The sequence below is a fragment of the Oncorhynchus masou genome, chromosome 5 (genome assembly GCF_036934945.1).
Source record: "Oncorhynchus masou masou isolate Uvic2021 chromosome 5, UVic_Omas_1.1, whole genome shotgun sequence".
Taxonomy (NCBI): Eukaryota; Metazoa; Chordata; class Actinopteri; order Salmoniformes; family Salmonidae; genus Oncorhynchus; species Oncorhynchus masou.
In genome coordinates, this window is record NC_088216.1 from 14153343 (window position 1) to 14174369 (window position 21027).

At 43.7% G+C, this 21027-nt stretch overlaps 1 protein-coding gene across 1 annotated transcript in view; it reads right to left on the minus strand.

Annotated features, from left to right (window-relative positions):
- Window positions 1–4504: 4504 nt before the first annotated feature.
- Window positions 4505–21027, minus strand: part of LOC135533847 (zinc finger protein 271-like) — a 52395-nt gene continuing 35872 nt past the window's right edge. The window contains exons 6-8 of the mRNA XM_064961060.1: window positions 9299–9700; window positions 8024–9154; window positions 4505–7688 (exon numbers count right to left, since the gene is read on the minus strand). Of these exons, the coding sequence (XP_064817132.1) occupies window positions 7636–7688; window positions 8024–9154; window positions 9299–9700 (1586 nt within the window). The 3' untranslated portion in view covers window positions 4505–7635. The remainder of the gene's footprint in view (window positions 7689–8023; window positions 9155–9298; window positions 9701–21027) is intronic.

The following is a 21027-nucleotide window of genomic DNA, read 5'->3' on the forward strand; positions in this document are numbered from 1 at the left end:
CCCAATTGAGATAGTTTGGGATAAGTTGGACCGCAGAGTGAAGGAAAAGCAGCCAACATGTGCTCAGCATATGAGGGAACTCCTTCAAGACTGTTGGGAAAAAAGCATTACTCATGAAGCTGGTTGAGAGAATGCCAAGAGTGTGCAAAGCTTTCATCAAGGCAAAGGGTGGCTACTTTGAAGAACCTCAAATATATTTACAGTGCCTTGCGAAAGTATTCGGCCCCCTTGAACTTTGCAACCTTTTGCCACATTTCAGGCTTCAAACATAAATATATTAAACTGTATTTTTCCGTGAAGAATCAACAAGTGGGACACAATCATGAAGTGGAACGACATTTATTGGATATTTCAAACTTTTTTAACAAATCAAAAACTGAAAAATTGGGTGTGCAAAATTATTCAGCCCCCTTAAGTTAATACTTTGTAGCGCCACCTTTTGCTGCGATTACAGCTGTAGTTCGCTTGGGGTATGTTTCTATCAGTTTTGCACATCGAGAGACTGAATTTTTTTTCCCATTCCTCCTTGCAAAACAGCTTGAGCTCAGTGAGGTTGGATGGAGAGCATTTGTGAACAGCAGTTTTCAGTTCTTTCCACAGATTCTCGATTGGATTCAGGTCTGGACTTTGACTTGGCCATTCTAACACCTGGATGTTTATTTTTGAACCATTCCATTGTAGATTTTGCTTTATGTTTTGGATCATTGTCTTGTTGGAAGACAAATCTCAGTCCCAGTCTCAGGTCTTTTGCAGACTCCATCAGGTTGTCTTCCAGAATGGTCCTGTATTTGGCTCCATCCATCTTCCCATCAATTTCAACCATCTTCCCTGTCCCTGCTGAAGAAAAGCAGGCCCAAACCATGATGCTGCCACCACCATGTTTGACAGTGGGGATGGTGTGTTCAGGGTGATGAGCTGTGTTGCTTTTACGCCAAACATAACGTTTTGCATTGTTGCCAAAAAGTTCAATTTTGGTTTCATCTGACCAGAGCACCTTCTTCCACATGTTTGGTGTGTCTCCCAGGTGGCTTGTGGCAAACTTTAAACAACACTTTTTATGGATATCTTTAAGAAATGTCTTTCTTCTTGCCACTTCCATAAAGGCCAGATTTGTGCAATATACGACTGATTGTTGTCCTATGGACAGTCTCCCACCTCAGCTGTAGATCTCTGCAGTTCATTCAGAGTGATCGTGGGCCTATTGGCTGCATCTTTGATCAGTCGTCTCCTTGTATGAGCTGAAAGTTTAGAGGGACGGCCAGGTCTTGGTAGATTTGCAGTGGTCTGATACTCCTTCCATTTCAATATTATCGCTTGCACAGTGCTCCTTGGGATGTTTAAAGCTTGGCAAATCTTTTTGTATCCAAATCCGTCTTTAAACTTCTTCACAACAGTATCTCGGACCTGCCTGGTGTGTTCCTTGTTATTCATGATGCTCTCTGAGCTTTTAACGGACCTCTGAGACTATCACAGTGCAGGTGCATTTATACGGAGACTTGATTACACACAGGTGGATTGTATTTATCATTAGTCATTTAGGTCAACATTGGATCATTCAGAGATCCTCACTGAACTTCTGGAGAGAGTTTGCCGCACTGAAAGTAAAGGGGCTGAATAATTTTGCACGCCCAATTTTTCAGTTTTTGATTTGTTAAAAAAATTTGAAATATCCAATAAATGTCGTTCCACTTCATGATTGTGTCCCACTTGTTGATTTTTCACAAAAAAAATACAGTTTTATATCTTCATGTTTGAAGCCTGAAATGTTGCAAAAGGTCGCAAAGTTCAAGGGGGCCGAATACTTTCGCAAGGCACTGTATGTTTAAATATTGATTTGTTTAACACTTGGTTACTACATGATTCCATGTGTTATTTCATAGTGTTGATGTCGTCACTATTGTTCTACAATGTAGAAAAAAGTACAAAATAATGAAGAACCCTTCAATGAGTAGGTGTGTCCAAACCTTTGCCTGGTACTATATATCTCAAATTAATTTGAAGATGACCATTTAGAGCCCATTTTGAGCCTCAAAACCAGAACCCAGAAGTTAAAATGACATCACTTTAATAGGGTATTGCAATTCACCCCAAACCTGCAGTGCCATCTCTATTATCCTCTCCTCCATACCAGGTAACTAAGGTGTATCTTCTAACACACCTGAGGTAACTCTTGTTAATGACATTTGCTTACTGTGTATACATTTACATTTACATTTAAGTCATTTAGCAGACGCTCTTATCCAGAGCGACTTACAAATTGGTGAATTCACCTTCTGACATCCAGTGGAACAGCCACTTTACAATAGTGCATCTAAATCATTAAGGGGGGGGGGTGAGAAGGATTACTTATCCTATCCTAGGTATTCCTTGAAGAGGTGGTGTATCACAAATGAAAGAACCAATCAAAGTCATTATTTACTTGGCTCTTTATTTTCGAACAAAACACTACAGATAACATATTTTCAGAATATTTAGTCGTCTTTGTTGAGTATAGACAACTAAATAAAAGATAACTTCTTGTAAACATACACCAGTGTTCTACCAAGAAGCACAATTCGGAAAGTAGTCAGACCCCTTGACTTTTTCCTCATTCTGTTACGTTACAGCCCTGTTCTGAAAAGGATTAATTATATAAAATCCCCATCTTTCTCCACACAACGACACAATACGACAATACCCCATAATGCCAAAATGCCCCAATAACCCACAATGCCCCATTACCGCACAACGACACTACACCCCACAGCGACACTACACCCCACAGCGACACTACACCCCACAGCGACACTACACCCCCGCAACGACACTACACCCCCGCAACGCCACTACACCCCTCAACGACACTATACCACACAACGACACTACACCCCACTATACCCCACTGCACCCCACGGCGCCACTGCACCCCACGGCGACACTGCACCCCACGGCGACACTGCACCCCACGGCGACACTGCACCCCACGGCGACACTGCACCCCACGGCGACACTGCACCCCACGGCGACACTGCACCCCACGGCGACACTACACCCCACAACGACACTACACCCCACAACGACACTACACCCCACTATACCCCACAGCGACACTACACCCCACAGCGACACTACACCCCACAGCGACACTACACCCCACAGCGACACTACACCCCACAGCGACACTATACCTCACAACGACACTACACCCCACAACGACACTACACCCCACAACGACACTACACCCCACTATACCCCACAGCGACACTATACCCCACTGAGACACTACACCCCACTGAGACACTACACCCCACTGAGACACTACACCCCACAGAGACACTACACCCCACAGAGACACTACACCCCACAGCGACACTACACCCCACAGCGACACTACACCCCACAGCGACACTACACCCCACAGCGACACTACACCCCACAGCGACACTACACCCCACAGCGACACTACACCCCACAGCGACACTACACCCCACTGAGACACTATACCCCACTGAGACACAATACCCCGCAGCGACACAACACCCCGCAACCCACTACACCCCGCAACGCCACTACACCCCGCAACGCCACTACACCCCGCAACGACACTACACCCCGCAACGACACTACACCCCGCAACGACACTACACCCCGCAACGACACTACACCCCTCAACGACACTGTACCCCACTATACCCCGCAACGACACTGTACCCCACTATACCCCCACAGCGACACTACACCCCCACAGCGACACTACACCCCCACAGCGACACTACACCCCCACAGCGACACTACACCCCACAGCGACACTACACCCCCACAGCGACACTACACCCCCACAGCGACACTACACCCCCACAGCGACACTACACCCCCACAGCGACACTACAACCCCACAGCGACACTACAACCCCACAGCGACACTGTACCCCACAGCGACACTACAACCCCACAGCGACACTGTACCCCACAGCGACACTGTACCCCACAGCGACACTGTACCCCACAACGACACTGTACCCCACAACGACACTGTACCCCACAACGACACTGTACCCCACAACGACACTGTACCCCACAACGACACTGTACCCCACAACGACACTGTACCCCACTATACCCCACAACAACACTGTACCCCACTATACTCCACAACAACACTGTACCCCACAACGACACTACACAACAACGCAATACCCCACAATGACACTACACCCCACAACGACACTACATCCCACAGCGACACTGTACCCCACAGCGACACTGTACCCCACAACGACACTGTACCCCACAACGACACTGTACCCCACAACGACACTGTACCCCACAACGACACTGTACCCCACAACGACACTGTACGACACTGTACGACACTGTACCCCACAGCGACACTGTACCCCACAGCGACACTGTACCCCACAGCGACACTGTACCCCACAGCGACACTGTACCCCACAACGACACTGTACCCCACAACGACACTGTACCCCACAACGACACTGTACCCCACTATACCCCACAACGACACTGTACCCCACTATACGCCACAACAACACTGTACCCCACAACGACACTACACAACAACACAATACCCCACAACGACACTATACCCCACAACGACACTATACCCCACAACGACACTATACCCCACAACGACACTATACCCCACAACGACACTATACCCCACAACGACAAAGCTGAAACAGGTTTTTAGACACGCTAGCAATTTTTTTTGTTGGCAAAAAAAACAAAAACAGAAATCTTATAAAATAAATAATAATTTATTTAAATAAGTATTCAGACCCTTTGCTGAGACTCTAAATTGAGCTCAGGTGCATCCTGTTTCCATTGCTCAACCTTGAGATGGATCTACAACTTGATAGGAGTCCACCTGGTGTAAATTCAATTGACTGGACATGATTTGTAAAGGCACACACCTGTTTTTCAGCAGAAGGGACTGAAAGTCTAGTCAGGATCGAGGGAAAGAAGAACAGAGCAAAGTACAGAGAGATCCTTGATGAAAACCTGCTCCAGAGCGCTCAGGACCTCAGACTGGGGCGAAGGTTCACCTTCCAACAGGACAACAACCCTAAAGCACACAGCCAAGACAACGCAGGAGTGACTTCAGGACAAGTCTCTGAATGTCCTTGAGCGGCCCAGCCAGGGCTCGGAATTGAACCCGATCAATCATCTCTGGAGAGAATTGAAAATAGCTGTGCAGCAACGCTCCCCTTCCAACCTGACAGAGTTTGAGAGGATTTGCAGAGAAGAATGGGAGAAACTCCCCAAATACAGGTGTGCCTAGCTTGTAGCGTCATACCCAAGAAGGCTATGCTGTAATCGCTGCCAAAGGCGCTTCAACAAAGAACTGAGTAAAGGGTCTGAATACTTACAGCTGAAGACAGAAGTTTACATACACTTAGGTTGGAGTCATTAAAACTCGTTTTTCAACCACTCCACAAATTTCTCGTTAACAAACTATAGTTTTGGCAAGTTGGTTAGGACATCTACTTTGTGCAATAATTGTTTACAGATTAGTTAACTTATAATTCACTATCACAATTCAAGTGGGTCAGAAGTTTACATACACTAAGTTGACTGTGCTGTCATGGCTTTAGAAGCTTCTGATAGGCTAATTGACATCATTTGAGTCAATTGGAGGTGGACCTGTGGATATATTTCAAGGCCTACTTTCAAATTCAGTGCCTCTTTTGCTTGACATCATGGGAAAATCAAAAGAAATCAGCCAAGAATTTCCCAATGCCTGAAGGTACCACGTTCATCTGTACAAACAATAGAATGCAAGTATAAACACCATGGGCCCACGCAGACGTCATACCGCTCAGGAAGGAGACGCGTTCGGTCTCCTAGAGATGAACGTACTTTAGTGCGAAAAAAAAGAACAAATCAATCCCAGAACAACAGCAAATGACCTTGTGAAGATGCTGGAGGAAACAGGTACAAAAGTATCTATATCCACAGTAAAACGAGTCCTATATCGACATATATCGGCTGCTCAGCAAGGAAGAAGCCACTGCTCCAAAACCGCCATAAAAAAGCCAGACTACAGTTTGCAACTGCACATGGGAACCAAGATGGTACTTTTTGGAGAAATGTCCTCTGGTCTGATGAAACAAAAATAGAACTGTTTGGTCATAATGACCATCGTTATGTTTGGAGGAAAAAGGGGGAGGCTTTCAAGCCGAAGAACACCATCCCAACCGTGAAGCACGGGGTAGTAGCATCATGTTGTGGGGGTGCTTTGCTGCAGGATTGACTGGTGCACTTAAAAATAGATGGCATCATGGGGGAGGAAAATTATGTGGATATATTGAAGCAACATCTCAAGACACCAGTCAGGAAATTAAAGCTTGGTTGAAAATGGGTCTTCCAAACGGACAATGACCCCAAACATACTTCCAAAGTTGTGTCAAAATGACTTCAGGACAACAAAGTCAAGGTATTGGAGTGGCCATCACAAAGCCCTGACCTCCATCCTATAGAAAATGTGTAGGTAGAACTGAAAAAGCGTGTTTGAGCAAGGAGGCCTACAAACCTGACTCAGGTACAGCAGCACTGTCAGGCGGAATGGGCCAACATTCACCCAACTTATTGTGGGAAGCTTGTGGAAGACGACCTGTAACGTTTGACCCAAGTTAAACAATTTAAAGGCAATGCTACTAAATACTAATTGAGTGTATATAAACTTCTGACCCACTGGGAATGTGAAGCTGAAGTAAATAATTCTCTCTACTAATTATTCTGACATTTCACATTCTTAAAATAAAGTGGTGATCCTAACTGACCTAAGACAGGGAATTCTTACTAGGATTAAATGTCAGGAATTGTGAAAAACTTAGTTTAAATATATTTGACTAAGGAGTATGTAAACTTCCGACTTCAACTGTATGTAAATGTGAAATTTCCGGGAAAAAAAATACCTGTTTTTGCTTTGTCATTGGTATTGTGTGAATGTTGATGAGGGGAAAAAACAATTTAATCAATTTTAAAATAAGGCTGTAACGTAACAGAATGTGTAAAAAGTCAAGGGGTCTGAATACTTTCCGAATGCACTGTATATATTTTACGTCAAGATGTTTAGATGTTTCCCACTTTCCACCATGCTACCGTTGACATATGAGTTTGCCTCCTCCTCTTCATCTATGATACTATTGGCTCTTCAGTCTTGACCCCGCCAGCCTGGTCCTCCTCAGGAAGTGAGATGTGGCGTCTCTTCTTGTGTCTCCCAAGACTCTGAGGAGTGACTCTGAGTCGTCTCTGGCCACATTCGTCACAGCTGTAAGGTTTCTCTCCTGTATGAACTCTACTGTGTATGTTAAAGGTCTGATGATCTTGTTAGCCTTCCCACAGACAGAACAGGGGTAAGGTTTCTCTCCTGTATGAACTTTACTGTGCATGTTAAGGTCTGATGATCTTGTTAAAGCCTTCCCACAGACAGAACAGGGGTAAGGTTTCTCCCCATGCGTCTCCTTTGTGTCCAAAAGCGATGCATCATCAGGTCTGCTCGTCTAAAACTCTTCCCGCCAACAAAACATCTGTATGATTTCACGTGTCATGTGTCTTTTTCAGATCAAATAACCGTTGCCGGTCTGTCCCACACACAGAGCAACTGTATCTCTGAGCTTTGAGATTCCCCTAGGTTTCTTTAGGTTTTCCTGATGTAGAGGTTCTCCCCTCCGAACTCTCGTCTGTGTGATTGAGAAAACATAGGTTAGAAGGTCCAGTAACGTCAAACATGTGATTTCCTGTCTTTTATACACATTTCCACACTATGAGGTTGGAAAACAAAATACTGTGAAATTATGAAAATAATAAAATAATAAAATTCTTGCTTGAGAATTTGCTCTTATCTACGAAGATATGTTTATTTTAATTGAAAACAATCCCAGCAGAGTACTTAATTAAAATAAAAATTAATATGGAGTTAAAAACAGTGGCATTGGATTTTTTTTTTTTAAAGAGCGATGTTCATTCAAAGTCAATATTGTATTCATGTAATTCATGGCTGTTCTGCTCCACTTACCGAGACGATGAAGATCCCAACCAACCTCTTCTCCAGCTGAATGAATCAGACCACCAACTTCCTCACCTTCTCCCTCCCGCTCTCCTTCAATTGTAACAAGGTTTTGAAACTCAACAGGTGTTAAACCAGCATGAGTTTTCTGATGTCTCTGAAGTTTTTGAGAACTAATGAAGCTCTGGCCACATTTAGGACAGCTGTAAGGTTTCTCTCCTGTATGATATCTGTGGTGGACTTTAAGGCCTGCTGATCTTGCAAAACTCTTATCGCAGACAGAGCAGGAGAAAGGTTTCTCTCCAGTGTGTGTCCGGAAATGCTCCTTCAAGTAACGTGCTTCAGAAAAATTCTTCCCACACACAGAGCAGGAGTGGGATTTCCCTTCTATGTGCAACAGTCTGTGTTTACGCAGGGACGAAGCACATCCAAACTTCTTGTCACAATCAGGGCAAGGGTGTCGTTTCTCTCCAGTGTGCACTGACCGGTGGTCTTCAAGATACGCCTTCTCGCTGAAACTCTTCCCACACACAGAGCAACTATAAGGTCTCTTTCCTGTGTGAGTCTTCTCATGCTTCAGGAGTTGTTTAGACAAGGCAAAGCTTTGCTCACACATAGAACAGTGGTGGGGTTTCCCTGTGTGTTGCAGAGAGTGGTCCTTTAACTGATCTGGACGGCTGAAACTCTTTCCACAGACAGAGCAGGAGTGGGGTTTTTCTCCTGAGTGCATCAGGAAGTGTTCCTTCATGCGTGATTGTAAGCTAAAACCCTTCCCACACACAGAGCAGGAGTAAGGTTTCTCTTCTGTGTGTAACCACTGGTGCCTTTTCAAGGCTGAGGCGAAACCAAACCTCTTGTCACATTTGGAGCAGATGTAAGGTTTCTCTCCAGTGTGCACTATCTGGTGGTCTTGAAGATGTCTTTTTACACGGAACTGCTTTCCACACACAGAGCAAGGGTATGGCTTTTCTCCTGTGTGTATTCTCATATGTATTAGCAGTTTTGATAACTTTTTGCAGTCTTGTCCGCACACTGAACAACAGTGAATTTTCTTAACTGTGTGATTCCCCTGGTGTTGTTCAGGTAGTCCTGATGTAGAGGGACTCCCTTCACTGTCAGAGCAGTGGTCATGTCTCTCTGCTGTGGCATAAGATGGGATGGATAAACAATGTGAAAATTTGGAACTGTAACAAAAAATATTTTTTTGTCCATGGAATAACTGAAAGTTATACAAATTTTTATTTTTGCAATCCATGCCCTTACAGAATAAGTCCCTTAACTTACCAAAAGCAGGATCCTCTTCCTCCTCTTTCACTATGATAACCAGTGGTGGTGTAAAACCATGACTCTCTCCTTTGTGTGTTCTCTGGTGTTTGGTAAGATTTGACGATGAAGAGAAACTCTCCCCGCACACGGAGCAACTGTACAGCTTGTCTCCTGTGTGCAAGGTCTGGTGTTTTTTCAGGTTTCCTTTGTCACTGAATTGCTTCCCACAAACAGAGCAGGAGTAAGGCTTTTCTCCTGTGTGAGTTCTCATATGTATTTGTAGTTTTGATAACTTGTGACAGTTTTTTCCACACACTGAACAAAAGTGAATCTTCTTAGCTGTGTGATTCCCCTGGTGTTGTTCAGGTAGTCCTGATGTAGAGGGACTCCCTTCACTCTCAGAGCAGTGGTCAGGTCTCTCTTCTGTGGTAAAGACATAAATATGGATTAACTCAAATTAGTCAACACCCCGACTAAGTCAAAATGTTTGTTCCTGACTAAACAGAAAATAAATATTGTAAAAGTATAGGGTCCATACTTTTCTCGAAAATGCTACATGTTAGCTTTTCCCATGAGATAACCTGGCACAGTTAGCCCTAAGCTAACCACCAGAAGGATATTTTATACCTCCAAATCAAGGCTGTTCCACTTAAAATCAAATCAAATGTTACTGGTCGTGTACACACAGTATTCTGCCGTTGTTAAAGCAGGTGCAGTGAAATGCTTATGTTTCTAGCTCCAACAGTGCAGTGTTACCTAACAATATAAAACAATACATACAAATCCCACCAGAATGTACCAGAACAGTCCAGAATATATATATACAATGTATAGACAGTATATGAATAGGAACGGTGTGTACAACGGTGTGTACTAGCTAGCCGGCTAGTAACAGTGACTATGTACATAGATAGGGCAGCAGTCTAAGGTGGTAGCCAGCTAGTAACAGTGACTATGTACATAGATAGACTGCTGCCCTAAGGTGGTAGCCAGCTAGTAACAGTGACTATGTACATAGATAGGGCAGCAGTCTAAGGTGGTAGCCGGCTAGTAACAGTGACTATGTACATAGATAGGGCAGCAGTCTAAGGTGGTAGCCAGCTAAGGTGGTAACAGTGACTATGTCTAATAGATAGGGGTAGTAAGGTGGTAGCCAGCTAGTAACAGTGACTATGTACATAGATAGGGCAGCAGTCTAAGGTGGTAGCAGCTGGTAACAGTGACTATGTACATAGATAGGGCAGCAGTCTAAGGTGGTAGCCAGCTAGTAACAGTAACTATGTACATAGATAGGGCAGCAGTCTAAGGGTGGTAGCCAGTACATAGGGCAGTAACAGTGACTATGTCCATAGGGCAGCAGTCTAAGGTGGTAGCCAGCTAGTAACAGTGACTATGTCCATTGGGCAGCAGTCTAAGGTGGTAGCCAGCTAGTAACAGTGACTATAGATAGGGCAGCAGTCTAAGGTGGTAGCCAGCTAGTAACAGTGAGCATAGGCAGCAGTCTAAGGTGGTAGCCAGCTAGTAACAGTGATTATGTCCATAGGGCAGCAGTCTAAGGTGGTAGCCAGCTAGTAACAGTGACTATGTACATAGGCAGCAGTCTAAGGTGGTAGCCAGCTAGTAACAGTGACTATGTCCATAGATAGGGCAGCAGTCTAAGGTGGTAGCCAGCTAGTAACAGTGACTATGTACATAGATAGGGCAGCAGTCTAAGGTGGTAGCCAGCTAGTAACAGTGACTATGTCCATAGGGCAGCAGTCTAAGGTGGTAGCCAGCTAGTAACAGTGACTATGTCCATAGGGCAGCAGTCTAAGGTGGTAGCCAGCTAGTAAAGTAACTATGTCCATAGATAGGGCAGCTTCTAAGGTGGTAGCCAGCTGGTAACATGTACATAGATAGGGCAGCAGTCTAAGGTGGTAGTGGCTGACTATGTACATAGATAGGGCTGCAGGTGGTAGCCAGCTAGTAACAGTGACTATGTACATAGATAGGGCAGCAGTCTAAGGTGGTAGCCAGCTAGTAACAGTGACTATGTCCATAGATAGGGCAGCAGTCTAAGGTGGTAGCCAGCTAGTAACAGTGACTATGTCATAGATAGGGCAGCAGTCTAAGGTGGTAGCCAGCTGTAACAGTGACTATGTCCATAGTAGGGCAGCAGTCTAAGGTGGTAGCCAGCTAGTAACAGTGACTATGTACATAGATAGGGCAGCAGTCTAAGGTGGTAGCCAGCTAGTAACAGTGACTATGTACATAGATAGGGCAGCAGTCTAAGGTGGTAGCCAGCTAGTAACAGTGACTATGATAGGGCAGCAGTCTAAGGTGGTAGCCAGCTAGTAACAGTGACTATGTACATGTAGGGCTAGTAACAGTGACTATGTCATAGGGCAGCAGTCTAAGGTGGTAGCCAGCTAGTAACAGTGACTATGTCATAGATAGGGCAGCAGTCTAAGGTGGTAGCCAGCTGTAACAGTGACTATGTACATAGATAGGGCAGCAGGTGGTAGCAGCTAGTCAGTAACTATGTACATAGATAGGGCAGCCTAAGGTGGTTATGACTATGTACATAGATAGGGCAGCAGTCTAAGGTGGTAGCCAGCTAGTAACAGTGACTATGTCCATAGGGCAGCAGTCTAAGGTGGTAGCCAGCTGGTAACAGTGACTATGTACATAGATGGCAGCAGTCTAAGGTGGTAGCCAGCTAGTAACAGTGACTATGTACATAGATAGGGCAGCAGTCTAAGGGTAGCCAGCTGGTAACAGTGACTATGTACATAGATAGGGCAGCAGTCTAAGGTGGTAGTAGTAACAGTGACTATGTCCATTGGGCAGCAGTCTAAGGTGGTAGCCAGCTAGTAACAGTGACTATGTACATAGATAGGGCAGCAGTCTAAGGTGGTAGCCAGCTAGTAACAGTGATTATGTCCATAGGGCAGCAGTCTAAGATGGTAGCCAGCTGGTAACAGTGACTATGTCCATAGATGGCAGCAGTCTAAGGTGGTAGCCAGCTAGTAACAGTGACTATGTACATAGATAGGGCAGCAGTCTAAGGTGGTAGAACAGCTGTAACAGTGACTATGTCCATAGATAGGCAGCATCGTCTAAAGATGGTAGCCAGGTAGTAACAGTGACTATGTACATAGATAGGGCAGCAGTCTAAGGTGGTAGCCCATTATGACTCGTCATAGATAGGCAGCAGTCTAAGGTGGTAGCCAGCTAGTAACAGTGACAATGTCCATAGGGCAGCAGTCTAAGGTGGTAGCCAGCTGGTAACAGTGACTATGTACATAGATAGGGCAGCAGTCTAAGGTGGTAGCCAGCTAGTAACAGTGACTATGTCATAGATAGGGCTTCCTAAGGTGGTAGCCAGAGGTAACAGTGACTATGCTGTAGATGTAACAGTGACTATGTACATAGATAGGGCAGCAGTCTAAGGTGGTAGCCAGCTAGTAACAGTGACTATGTACATAGATAGGGCAGCAGTCTAAGGTGGATAACAGTGACTATGTCCATAGGGCAGCAGTCTAAGGTTAGGTAACAGTGACTATGTACATAGATAGGGCAGCAGTCTAAGGTGGTAGCCAGCTAGTAACAGTGACTATGTACATAGATAGGGCAGCAGTCTAAGGTGGTAGCCAGCTAGTAACAGTGACTATGTACATAGGGCAGCCTAAGGTGGTAGCCAGCTAGTAACAGTGACTATGTACATAGGGCAGCAGTCTAAGGTGGTAGCCAGCTAGTAACAGTGACTATGTCCATAGGGGCAGCAGTCTAAGGTGGTAGCCAGCTAGTAACAGTGACTATGTCCATAGGGCAGCAGTCTAAGGTGGTAGCCAGCTAGTAACAGTGACTATGTACATAGATAGGGCAGCAGTCTAAGGTGGTAGCCAGCTGGTAACAGTGACTATGTACATAGGGCAGCAGTCTAAGGTGGTAGCCAGCTAGTAACAGTGACTATGTACATAGATAGGGCAGCAGTCTGAAGGTGGTAGCCAGCTAGTAACAGTGACTATGTACATAGATAGGGCAGCAGTCTAAGGTGGTAGCCAGCTAGTAACAGTGACTATGTCCATAGGGCAGCAGTCTAAGGTGGTTAGTAACAGTGACTATGTACATAGATAGGGCAGCAGTCTAAGGTGGTCTGCCAGCTAGTAACAGTGACTATGTACATAGATAGGGCAGCAGTTAAGGTGGTAGCCAGCTGTAACAGTGACTATGTACATAGATAGACTGCTGCCCTAAGGTGGTAGCCAGCTAGTAACAGTGACTATGTCCATAGGGCAGCAGTCTAAGGTGGTAGCCAGCTAGTAACAGACTATGTCCATAGGGCAGCAGTCTAACAGGGTGAACAGGATGTGGCTGTCCATTATGATCAGCTAGATAGGCAGGGTGACAGGCGTCTCGGCTTGATGATCGTTAGATGGTAAGTGAACATTGACTCGGGTCCATTATGAGCAGTCTAGATGGTAGCCAGCTAGTAACAGTGACTGTACATAGATAGGGCAGCAGTCTAAGGTGGCAGCTAGTAACAGTGACTATGCAGAGTTGGTCAGGGTGAACAGGATGTGGCTCGGGTCTATGATCGTCTAATGGTAGCAGGGTGAACAGACTATGTACATGATAGGGCAGCATCTAAGGTGGTCCATTAACATCATACATAGATGGTACAAGGTGAACAGGCTGTAACAGTGACTATGTCCATAGGGCATCAGTCTAGGATGGTAGCAGGGTGAACAGTGACCAGTCCATTAAGCAGTCTAAGGTGGTAGCAGGGTGAACAGGCTGACTCTGTCCATAGATAGGGAGCAGTCTAAGATGGTAGCAGGGTAACAGGACTATTTTCGGGTCCATTAGGGATCAGTCTAAGATGGTAGCACTGAACAGTGCTTTCTCCATATGATGTAGAAAAACAGTGAACAGCAGCTAAGGTGGCAGCTGGGTAACAGTGACTGATGTCATAGATAGGGTAGTCTAAGGTGGTGAACAACAGTGGCTATGTCCATTAGGGCAGCAGTCTAATGGTAGCAGGGTATAACAGTGACTATTCGGGTCCATTATAGGGCAGCAGTCTAGATGGTAGCAGGGTGTAACAGGACTATGTCCATAGATAGGGCAGCAGTCTAAGATGGTAGCCAGCTGGTAACAGTGATATGTCGGGTCCATTATGCAGCAGTCTAAGATGGTAGCAGGGTGTAACAGGCTGTGTCCATTGGGCAGCAGTCTCTTGGCATTCCTGTGACACCAGGGCTGTAGATGTCCTAGGGAGCAGGCAGGCAGCGTAACAGTGATTATGTCCATAGGGCAGCAGTCTAAGGTGGTTGCGGACAGTGCTATGTTATGGCAGCAGTCTACAGGTGATGCGATAGGGATGCAGTCTAAGGTGGTGCACTTTGTGGAATTTCTTTCCTTCTTAATGCGTTTGAGCCAATCAGTTGTGTTGTGACAAGGTTGGTATTCAGTGAAGATAGCCCTATTTGGTAAAAACAAGTCCATATTATGGAAAGAAAAGTGCTCAAATAAGCTAAAAGAGAAATGACAACCCATCATTATTTTAAGACATGAAGGTTAGTCAATTCAGAAAATTTCAAGAACTTTTAAAGTTTCTTCAAGTGCAGTAGCAAAAACCATCAAGTGCTATGATGAAACTGACTATTCATGAGGACCGTCAGAGGAAAGGAAGACCCAGAGTTAACCTCTGTGGAAGAGGATAACAGTTGATTAGAGTCACCAGCCTCAGAAATTGCAGCCTAGATAAATGCCTCAGAGTTCAAGTAACAGACACAACTCAACATAGCCAGCTAGTAACTGTTCAGAGGAGACTGCGTGAATCATGACCTTCATGGTAGCCAGCTAGTAACAGTGACTGCAAAGAAACCACTACTGACGGACAGCCCTATAAGAAGAAAAGGCTTTGGCCAAGAAAACGAGCAATGGACATTAGACCATTATGATTTTCTAGATGGTGCAAATCAGTCCTTTGGTCTGATGACAGCTCTAAATTTGAGATTTTTGGTTCCAACGCATTATGATTTTCGTGTCTTTGTCAGATCTGGAGGAGGTGAACAGATGATCTCTGCATGTGTGGTTCCCACTGTGAAGCATGGAGGTGGTGGTGTTATGGTGCTTTGCTGGTGACACTGTCAGGGATTTATTTATAATATTCAAGGCACACCTAGAACCAGCATGGCTACCACAGCATTCTGCAGTGATACGCCATCCCATCTGGTTTGTGATTAGAGGGACTATCATTTGTTTTTCAACAGGACAATGACCTAGAAGCAGGGTGAACAGGCCTCCAGGCTGTGTAAGATGGGCTATTTTACCAATTTTATACAGGACCAGGGCTCAGTCCATATGTGGGAACTCCTTCTGTGACAGACTGTTGGAAAAGCATTCCAGGTGAAGTTGGTTGAGAGCATGCCAACGGGATGTGTTCAAAGCTGTCATCAAGGCAAAGGGTGTTATGCTACTTTGAAGAATCTCAAATATAAAATAAATTGTTTTGGATCCTACATGATTCCATATGTGTCAGGCGGCAGTTTCAAACACTTTACACAAAAAGGGTATTATCATCATTTGTACATTATCACCATTTGTACATTATCACAGTGGGATTCCATTTCATAGTTTTGATGTCTTCACTATTATTCTATAATGTAGAAAACAGTAAAAATAAAGAAAACCCTTGAATGAGTAGGTGTGTGGAATCAAACTTTAATAAACTGGTACTGTATATATAAAACACAATATGTAAAACCAATATGCAATAGGTTGGCTGATGTGGAATTTTTTTCTTAAGTTTGAAATGTTCATGCTGTGACAGCTGGTATTCAGAAGATAGCATTTGGTAAACTACATTTTCTCATGCAAAGAGAAATCAGCTGGTTATGTTAGCATAGGGTCAATTACATTTTCTCATGCAATCAGCTGGTTGGTGTTAGCATAGGGCAGAGTTACTTTTCTCATGAGTCATCAGCTGGTTGTGTTAGCATAGACACAACTACATTTTCTCAAGGTATCAGCTGGTTGTGTTAGCATAGGACTACATTTTCTCATGCAATCAGCTGGTTGTGTTAGCATAGGGGTACATTTTCTCATGGTTATCAGCTGGTGATGGTGTTAGCATAGGGATTTATTTATTTTCTCATGCTATCAGCTGGTTGTGTTAGCATATGGATACATTTTCTCATGCAATGGAAAAGCATTCAGCTGGTTGTGTTAGCATAGTGTTCAAAGGTCATACATTTTCTCAAATATAAAATAAATGTTTTGGATCAGCTGGTTGTGTTAGCATAGTTTTGGATACATTTTCTCATGCAATCAGCTGGAATTGTGTTCCAAACTTTAATAAACTGGTACTGTATTTTCTCATGCATATCAGCTGGTTGTGTTACAGGAAATGTTCATGGATCAGCTGGTTGTGTTAGCATAGGGCTAATCAAGGTATCAGCTGGTTATGTTCATAGGGCGTTTTCTCAAGGTATCAGCTGGTCGTGTTAGCACAGGGCTACGTTTTCTCATGGTTAGCAAGCTTAAGCAAGAAGGTTGCAAGATGGACCCATTAAATATCAAAGCTATAGTACAACACAAACACTTTTACTCACCGAAAGCAGGATCCTCCTCTTTCACTTTGACATCCAGTACAACAGACTCCTCTACCGCTGCAGACACCTGCTGCTGTGATCCCTGTCCAGGAGCTTGGCTCAGGCTAGCCACAGGTCCTTCTCCAGCATGGAGACAGCACTGATTTGCCGACGAGGATAATTCATTTCTGCAGAGAGAGCAGGGGTAAGGTTTCACCTCAGTGTGAACTCGCTGGTGTCTTTTGTGGAGTGTTGAAGCTGAGAAACTCTTATCACACTGACAGCAGTGGTACGGGTGCTCTCCGGTGTGCTGTTGCATGTGAATCTTGAAAGTCCACGATTGGCTGAATTCCTTCCCACATTCTGAGCAGCTGTATTGTGCGACACTAGTGTGGGATTGTTTGTGTCTTGCTAGAGAGCTACGGTGATCAAAGGTATTTTTACAGGAGGTACAACGGTAAGGTTTCTCTCTATCAGCATTGACAGAAACAACCATTTCCTCCTCCTCTTCCTCTTTGACATTAATTGCCAGCACCTGTTCCTCGTCTTCGACCTTGATATTCATAGTTTGACTGCCCGATGATGACACCATATCTGGAATTCCCAGTGTACACTGATTGCTATGGTTACTGGCATGGCTGCATTGACGTTTGCGAAGACCTTCGGTCGAAGCGAAACCCCTCCCGCAATCAGAGCACTCGTAAGGTTTCTCTCCAGTGTGCACAGTCTGATGCTGCCTGAGCCTCGACGGTGACTCGTATCTCTTCCCACACTGTGAGCATTGGTAAGGTTTCGGTGTGGGTGCTCCTGTATGGCGTCGTACGTGTCTCGATAGAGTTCCCTTACAGCCAAAGCTCATCTCGCAGTAGGAGCACTGGTGAGGTCTCTCCCGGTGTGCTTTCTCATGTGCATCTTCAGTTCATATGCAGAGAAACATTCCTTTCCACAATCGGAGCACGGGTGCTTCTTTGTCGCGTCTGGCTGCTTCCCTCCAGGGTGGGTCATCTGATGTCTTTCCAGGTGGGGCTTCAGTGTGAATCGCTTCCCGCACACAGAGCACTGGTAAGGCTTCTCTCCTGTATGTGTTCGGAAATGTCTCTTCAGTTTGGAGGGGTGAACAAAGTCTTTCCCACATATTGGACAGACGGAAGACTCCTTAGCAAGGTTTGTGTGTGTTCTCAGGTGTCTATTGAAATTAGATGGGTGAGCGATCTCTATTCCACAATCTGGGCAGCTCCAAAACTTCTTAGCTCTAGGATTCTCCTGGTGCTGTTCAGGTTCTGCTGGTGCCCCATCACTAGAGCTGGAGTTAGAACTCGCTCCTCGTTCGACTGGAAAATGAAAGGGGGGGGGGGTCATTCAACCTCAAAAAACACAAGAGGCTTTTAACACCCACGTTCTGAAATCGTTTCTATAGTTAGACAACATAAGCGTTCCAGAAACATTTGTGTTCGAATGATGTGATTTGATCTCTGAGGAATACAGCTAATTGATTGAATCCAAATTGGCCATTCTAATTTAAGAGATTCATATGATCTTCAGTAAATATAGTAATATATATTAAAGTACCAGACATCCAATTCAAGTGGTCAAAAGTCACCCAGACAACACCCAGACAACCAGTGTTACAGTATCAGTTCTTTGCCTTGCATATAATATAGTAATAAGTAATATATAATAATATAATATAGTAATAAGTAATATATAATAAGTACAGTGCCTCGCATATAATATAGTAATAATATATATAATAATATAATATAGTAATAAGTAATATATAATAAGTACAGTGCCTCACATATAATACATATAATATATATATAATATAGTAATAAGTAATATATAATAAGTACAGTGCCTGCATATAATACATATAATATATATAATATAATATAGTAATAAGTAATATATAATAAGTACAGTGCCTTGCATATAATACATATATATATATATATAATATAGTAATAAGTAATATATAATAAGTACAGTGCCTCGCATATAATACATATATATATATATATATAATATAGTAATAAGTAATATATAATAAGTACAGTGCCTTGCATATAATACATATAATATATATATAATATAGTAATAAGTAATATATTATAAGTACAGTGCCTCGCATATAATACATATAATATATATATAATATAGTAATAAGTAAAATATAATAAGTACAGTGCCTTGCATATAATACATATAATAATAATTAATATATTATAAGTATAATATAATATATTATATAAGTAATATATAATAAGTACAGTGCCTCGCCAAAGTATTCATCCCCCTTGGTGTTTTAACTATGTTGTTGCATTTTACAACCTGTAATTTAAATAAATTTTTTGGGGGGGGGGGGTGTTTCATGTAATGGACATACACAAAATAGTCCAAATTGGTGAAGTGAAAAAATGAAAAGTGGTGCGTGTATATGCATTCACCCCCTTTGCTATGAAGCCCCTAAATAATATCTGGTGCAACCAATTACCTTCAGAAGTCACATAATTATTTAAATCAAGTCCACCTGTGTGCAATCTAAGTGTCACATGATCTCAGTATATATACACACACCTGTTCTGAAAGGCCCCAGAATCTGCAACACCACCAAGCAAGCGGCACCATGAAGACCGAGGAGCTCTCCAAACAGGTCAGGGACAAAGTTGTGGAGAAGTACAGATTAGGGTCGGGTTATAAAAACTTATCTGAAACTTTTAACATCCCACGGAGCACCATTAAATCCATTATTAAAAAATGGAAAGAATATGGCACCACAACAAACCTGCCAAGAGAGGACCGCCCACCAAAACTCACCGACCAGGCAAGGAGGGCATCAATCAGAGAGGCAACAAAGAGACCAAAGATAACCCTGAAGCAGCTGCAAAGCTCCACAGCGGAGATTAGAGTATCTGTCCATACGACCACTTTAAGCCGTACACTACACAGAGCTGGGCTTATTATTTAACAAGGCAAGTCAGTTAAGAACAAATTCTTATTTTCAATGACGGCCTAGGAACAGTGGGTTAACTGCCTTGTTCAGGGGCAGAACGACAGAGTTGTACCTTGTCAGCTCGGGGATTTGAACTTGCAACCTTCCGGTTACTAGTCCAACGCTCTAACCACTAGGCTACCCTGCTGAACCCTTTACGGAATAGTGAAGATAAAAAAATTGCTTAAAGAAAAAAAATAAGCACGTTTGGTGTTTGCCAAAAGACATGTGGAAGACAGTGCTCTGGTCAGATGAGACAAAATTTAGCTTTTTGGCCATCAAGGAAAACGCTATCTGGCGAAAACCCAACACTTCTCATTACACCGAGAACACCATCCCCACAGTGAAGCATGGTGGTGACAGCATCATGCTGTGGGGATGTTTTTCTCATCGACAGGGACTGGGAAACTGGTCAGAATGGAAGGAATGATGGATGGCGCCAAATACAGGGAAATTCTTGAGGGAAACCTGTTTCAGTCTTCCAGAGATTTGAGCCTGGAACAGAGGTTCACCTTCCAGCAGGACAATGAACCTAAGCATTCTGTTAAAGCAACACTCAAGTGGTTTAAGGGGAAACATGTATATGTCTTGTAAGGGCCTAGTCAAAGCCCAAAACTCAATCCAATTGAGAAGCTGTGGTATGACTTAAAGACACCAGCGGAACCCATCCAACTTGAAGGAGCTGTTTTGCCTTGAAGATTGGGCAAAAATCCCAGTGGCTAAATGTGCCAAACTTATAGAGACATACCCCAAGAGACATGCAGCTGTAATATCTGCAAAAGGTGTCGCGACAAAGTATTGACTTTGGGGGGTTGAATAGTAATGAACGCTCAAGTTCAGTTTTTTTTGTCTTATTGCTTGTTTGTTTCACAAATATAAAATATTTTCCATCTTCAAAGTTGTAGGCATGTTGTGTCAATCAAACGATACAACCCCCCCAAAAAAATCTATTTTAATTCCAGGTTGTAAAAGCAACAAAATAGTAAAAATACCAAGGGGGGGAACACTTTAACAAGTCACTGTATGTCTGACGAGAACTGCGGCTTGGAGTATTGCTTCTTTGTAATGGATTCCTTGTGAATCTGGTGATTTTATTTTATTCCCTGTTCAGACAAAATTAGCCATTGAAGATGCTTGCATTATTTGCCATTAATTATTGTGGAGGAACCAGGTTT